General features: G+C 42.3%; 2 protein-coding genes across 2 annotated transcripts; both read right to left on the reverse strand.

Moving 5' to 3' along the window:
• Positions 1-413: 413 nt before the first annotated feature.
• LOC111378525 lies at positions 414-5,048 on the reverse strand. The gene is made up of 2 exons (XM_023001738.1): positions 1,043-5,048; positions 414-709 (listed from the first exon to the last, which is right to left on the reverse strand). The coding sequence occupies exon 1, from the start codon at positions 4,700-4,702 to the stop codon at positions 4,118-4,120; it is 585 nt and encodes a 194-aa protein (XP_022857506.1). The 5' UTR covers positions 4,703-5,048; the 3' UTR covers positions 414-709; positions 1,043-4,117.
• On the reverse strand, positions 2,998-4,046 carry LOC111378522. The gene is made up of 4 exons (XM_023001735.1): positions 3,995-4,046; positions 3,504-3,886; positions 3,328-3,407; positions 2,998-3,208 (listed from the first exon to the last, which is right to left on the reverse strand). Exons 1-4 carry the CDS (start codon positions 4,044-4,046, stop codon positions 2,998-3,000), a joined length of 726 nt encoding a protein of 241 aa, XP_022857503.1.
• Positions 5,049-6,179: the final 1,131 nt, after the last annotated feature.

The following is a 6,179-nucleotide window of genomic DNA, read 5'->3' on the forward strand; positions in this document are numbered from 1 at the left end:
AGTAATTTAATGAAATTGATTGTTGGTGGGAATGTCTTTTCTAGTAACAATCATGCTATGCTGACAAAAAGAATTTGACACTGTGTCTAACAGCACACTTAGAATAGGAGGGGAGGGAAGCTTTTTTTATTCACACAAGTCTCACGCTCATGAGGATGTCGGTCAAGGATTTTGTCAGCCCCTTTTTCACAACTCAACTTAATTCTTCTAGTAAAGCATAAAGCTCAAAAGTAGTGGAAATTATTGACAGTGACAAAGTTGTGGAAATTATTGACAGTCTGACAAATGGAATATTTGCATAAACAGCTCACCCCACCCCCCCCCACCCCCCAATTCTTTTTCTCTTTGAATTATAATTTGATGTCAAACATAAAAAATAAAAAAATAATAAAAAATAAAAAAATCCAACAGATAAAAACTTTGGAGGATTGCTTATAAATTCTTGCTTTGGCTTTGATCTGTTCATATAATAATAGAAAGTGAGATTCTAGCAAGATCACATTCATATTCCCAAGTACCATCACACATTTAATTTTGAAAAGTCAGGCATTTCTATGAAGAGAGGTGTGGAGTGAATAAATCCATAGCTGCGTGTTTGTTAGTTAAAAAGTCTATGTTTAAAAAAGGAATTGAGGGCATTTCATATCAATGTCTTCTTCTCTTCTTTGCTCAAGCTCTTCAAGTAATCGTCGAGCAAATTACCACGCTCCTGCAGCCATAAAAAGAAAAAAGAAACATGCTTCATATTCACAGGCATTCCAAAAAAAATTTCTAAATAACTAGTGGGGTAAACGTTAATAGGTTGGTTGAAATGGGAAGATGGGACGGAATGAACTATAATAATTGAAATCCCCTTTGCAGCCTCGTAAAAAATAAAAAGAAAAAAGAAAAAATATATATATATATATATAGCACTTACAAAAATGAGATTCCATGTGGAATCCATGATATTCTAGAGAGAAACTTCAGAAAGATAAATGACGTTTTCACATATATCTTCAACAATGGTTCACAAGCTTGGAAGAGTATTTGACTAATTTACCTCAAACTGGATTGGCTCAAACAGTAAATTGGCTTCTGTATGGCTTCAAATGGCTCCCAGGTTGCCTCAGATTCTGGGAGATCTTTCCACTTGATCAAAACTTCTGGCTCCCCATTTCTGTCAACGAGACAGGGCCTGATTGCCATCGCTGCCTCGGGGTTCAATAACAAGTTCTCCTTCAGCAGTGAGATGCGGCGGCAGGGAGGAGAAAAGCTGAGAGATACCAATCGCCTTCCATAGTTGGGACACATGGAACACATGACGTATGGCTACAGTAGGAGACAAGTTAAGCTTATAAGCAACATTATCCACCTCTGAGATAACTTCAAACGGCACATGAGCTTCTTTTCATCGACTTCTGTCGGAAAGGACACAGCTTAATGTACACTAGATCACCCACCTCAAATTGAATATCACATCGATGCCCATCAGCCATTTGTTTCATCCTCAGTTGAGACCTGGAAAGTTGAGCCTTAAGTTCCTGTAAAATCTCATCCCTTTCTAGTAAAAGCTGCTCCACAGAAGAATTAGCTGTAAGACCCTTCTCAAAGTGTAATATTGGCAAGGGATCACGGCTGTAAACAATCCGGAATGGAGTATGCTGGGTAGCAGTGTGAAATAATGTGTTATACCAAAACTCTGCCTAAGGAAGATACTGACTCCAAATGCGTAGCTTATCAGCTGCAAAACACATTAGATAGGTCTCTAGGCATTGATTTACCACCTCCGTCTGAGGGTGTTATGCAGTGCTGTGTTTTAGAACAGTCCCTTGTGCTTTGAACAATTCCGCCCAGAAGTTACTCATGAAGATCCGGTCCCCGTCACACAATCGACTGGGGCATGCCATGCAAACGAACTATCTCTCGTATGAATACCTCAGCAACCTCGGGAGCAGTGAAGGGGTGTTTTAAACCGATGAAATGACCATAATTACTCAAATGATCCACCACAACCAATATAGTATCCATCCCCCCGACTTGGGTAGCCCTTCAATGAAGTCAAGTGAGATATCGTCCCAAATTGAGTCCGGAATAGGTAAAGGCTGCAACAGCCCATAAGGAGACAAAGCCATGTACTTGTTCTGTTAGCATATGGCACAGTTAGCCACATAATCCTACACATCTTTTTTCATCCCCAACCAATAAACCTCACGTGCAACCCTTTTATATGTCTTAAGGAAACCGGAGTGCCCACCTATCTTGGAATCATGGCCTTCCTGCAATATGGTTGTGACAAAAGGAGAGTTTTTGGGAAGCACCAGCCCCTTCTGCAAGTGTAAAACCAGGTTTCACTAGAAGCCCAGACTGTATGTCATTCACCAGCTTACCCTAAACATCATCTGCGGCAATAGCTTGTTTGAGCTCTTCTAAATGTAGCGACCTGGGAGTAGAGATCATCAAGTTACTGAGGGTTGGTTCAACCCGAGAAAGAGCGTCTGTAGCCTTATTTTGCACCCCAAGTTGGTACTGGATGTCAAAACTGTACCCCAACAACTTGGTTAGCCACTTTTGATGCTCTTCGCTGACCATACGTTGTTCCAACAAAAACTTCAGACTTCTTTGATCCGTCAGCACAACAAAGTGCCGTCCCAGTAAGTAATGCCGCCATTTCTGAACAGCAAACACAATTGCCATTAATTCCTGCTCGTAGACTGATTTTTTTCTTGCATTAGATGGAAGAATGTGGCTATAATAGGCAATAGCGTGATGGTTCTGCATCAGCACAGTCCCCAGTCCATACCCTGAAGCATCAATTTCAATGACGAACTATTGTGAAAAGTCAGGCAATGAGAATACGGGGACATCTGTCATGGCTGCCTTCAGTTCTTGGAATGCTCTCTCTGCCTCGTTACTCCAAAAGAATCCATTTTTCTTAAGAAGCTCGGTTAGTGGCCATGCAACCTTGGCATATCCCGCCACAAACTGCATGTAATAGCTTGTCAGGCCAAGGAACCCTCAGAGCTCCTTGACGTAGCGTGGGGGCCAGCAGATCATTGCTTTAATTTTACTCTGATCGGTTGCCACTCCTTCCTCAGATATGATGTGACCTAAATATTCAATCTTCTGCTGTCCAAATACACGTTTCTTTGCATTAGCAAACAACTTATGCTCCTGCAGGCTTCCCAAGACTTTATGCAAATGCTGACAATGTTCCTCTACCGTCACACTGTACACCAAAATGTCGTCAAAGAAGACCAGTACAAATTTCCTTAAAAAGGGTCTGAAGATCTCATTCATTAAGTGCTGGAAGGTAGCCAATGCTTTTGTCAACCCAAAGGGCATTACCAAGAACTTGTAATGACCCTCGTAAGTTCAGAAAGTAGTCTTGGGGATGTCTTCTGCCTTAACCCTGATCTGATGGTATCCTGGCTTCAAATCCAGCTTAGAAAATACTCGGGCTCCATGTAATTCATCCAACACTCATCAATTACCGATTTTGGGAAGCGATCAGGTATTGTAACCTTATTGAGGGCACGATAGTCCACACAAAAGCGCCAACTCCCATCCATCTTAATCAGTAGAACTGGGCTCGAGAATGGACTATGACTAGGTTGTATAATCCCAGCAACTAGCATCTCCTGAACCAACTTCTCAATTTCATTTTTCTGGGCATAAGGATAACAATAGGGTCTCACATTGATTGCTGCTGTCCCCGGTTGCAATGTAATCGCGTGATCCCGTGTTCGTGTTGGAAAAAGCTCGTAGGATTCTCCAAATACCCTACCATATTCCTTCAACAAGTGCCAGATTGTATCAAGCATCTCAATCCCCATTTCCTCAGAGACCATACCCAAACTCCCCAATTCCAGCAACACCCCTTGTTCCCCATTCCTAATGGACTTCACTATCGACTTTAGGGACACTCGCTATTTATCTAGATTGGGGTCCCCTCGCAACACAATGGTTTCTTTTCCCCTACCTTAAAACGCATAGTCAATGCTCCCCAGTTTACCTGCATCTTCCCCAAGGTTCCCAACCACTTCATTCCCACGATCACTGTGCATCCCAACTTTAATGGTAGGAAATCTTCCACTACATCAATCTGTGGTAGAGATACCACTACTCCTCGACACACTCAACCTCCATTGACCACGAGCCCTGTTCCCATAATGGCTCCATAACTGTACTTACTGGAGATGTTCAACCCAAGTTTCCAAACTAGCTCATTCGAAATAAAATTGTGGGTAGCACCACAATCAATAATCACTATCACACTCTGCCCTAAAATGGAACCCTGAAGCTTCATTGTTTGAGGCACGGAGAGGCCAACCACCGATTTAATGGATAGTTCAATCAACTCCCCCAGTTCATCACTTTCTTCCTCCTCAGGTGCTTCCACTTGCTCCATCCCATTCTCTTCTTGTACCACAAGCACTTGCAATTCCATATTTGTGCATTTATGATTGGGCTTAAACTTTTCATCGCAGCGATAGCAAAGACCCTTATCCCTCTTCTCATGCAACTCGGGGTCGATGAGTCTCTTAAAGGGAGACGTCGGCTTAGCTACAATTACCGGTTGCGGCATCGGAATTGCTGCCAACTTGGAGTTGGCTATCGTCACTGTGGACGACTTCAGAGGTAGAGACGTTGGGCTGAATTGGTGAGAGGGGCTAAATGAATTGGGGCTGCCCGACGAGACTATATCACTGCCTTTATACATAATTGGGCCTGGCCTCAAATGGGCTCATTTCAGGGACTCGTTCCTATCCTCCACTCTTTAGGCCAATTCCATGATTTGGCCCAACCCCTGGGGCCTCATCAACCGTACTTCAGCACGTATTTCTGGGCTCAATCCGTTGATGAAATTCTCCTCCATCACTGATTCAGGAATCGCCAGCAAAGGTGCAGCCAACATCTCAAACATTCTACGGTAATCCTTCACAGTGCTCTCTTGCTTCAACGCCAGGAACTTCTCTAAGGCTATCCCTTCCTGCGAAGGACGAAAATGATCCAATAGAAGAAGCTTCACGTCTTTCCCAAGTTATAGGTTGTCGACACTCCTCCCATTGATAGTATGCTAGAGCTTCTCCTTCAAAACAGACGGCAAAAGCTTCTACCCGTACCCAGTTAGCCAGTAGATTCATGTTGAAGTACCTCTCAGCCTGAAAAATCCACCCATCAGAATCTTCGCCATTGAACACTGGCATTTCCAAACGGCAGCCTCTCATTCCGCCTTGATCCCTTTCATCTCGCCGTCCCCGAAATTCAATGTTCTCCCCTGACCCTTGTGAAGCGAGAGGATTGTCCTGGCTCGTAATAGTGCCAAGTGAATTGGTCTCCACTCCCTTCTCCTTCCGGTTGCGTTCCAACCTATCCCACTTCTTCATCATCAAATTGAATTTCTCCAGTAACCGTGATACCTCTGTTCTCATGGCTTCCATTCACGCTTGCATCCCGTCTACTCGTGTTTCCAACGCATCCATACGAACAGTGAGGCAATTCAAGGGGCCTGGATTCCCTCCTAACAGAAAGACTCACTAAAACAATGCCTACTTTTCCCTTTCCCTACAAGACCTTTTATAGACGTTTTAATCTACCACTATTACTCTTTTACCCCTCCCCCCTCAGCTACTGGCTTACAAGAATATTCTGGAATGAAAGTTGACGAGGCTGCCTTGTATCCTTCTTCCCTCTTCTTGCATAAGTGAATAGTATTGCGGGTCTATTAGATCCCTACCACTAATAGACATTTGTAAATGTTTAGTGTAAAACAATCCAACTTATTTAAACTGCCACATAAATCACGACATGAAGATTACAATTAGCCTTTGATTTATTTATGCCGAGTTGATTCTCATCATATAATCAAATATTAAAATGACTAAAACTCACAATTCCATCCACTTAGGAACAAAAATAACATGATTAAGAGCATGTTTTGCTAATATGTTACACTTATCTTTTACATTAGGAAAGTTAGTTACTTTGTGAAACCTTACTATCAAAATAAGTAACTTATTTTCAACTTGATGGAGCAGGAAATTAATTTATTATTTATTTCCTTATATGTACAGTTCTTAAGATTAGCCAATCATGGTCTTATGCCTCAACATGTTTACCTCACAGCCACATCATGAATGTAATCTAGTACACTACAAAGAAGCAATGCTTATCCTTGTTTGATCCCCATTATTTTT

The sequence above is a fragment of the Olea europaea genome, unplaced genomic scaffold, assembly GCF_002742605.1.
Source record: "Olea europaea var. sylvestris unplaced genomic scaffold, O_europaea_v1 scaffold1829, whole genome shotgun sequence".
Classification (NCBI taxonomy): Eukaryota; Viridiplantae; Streptophyta; class Magnoliopsida; order Lamiales; family Oleaceae; genus Olea; species Olea europaea.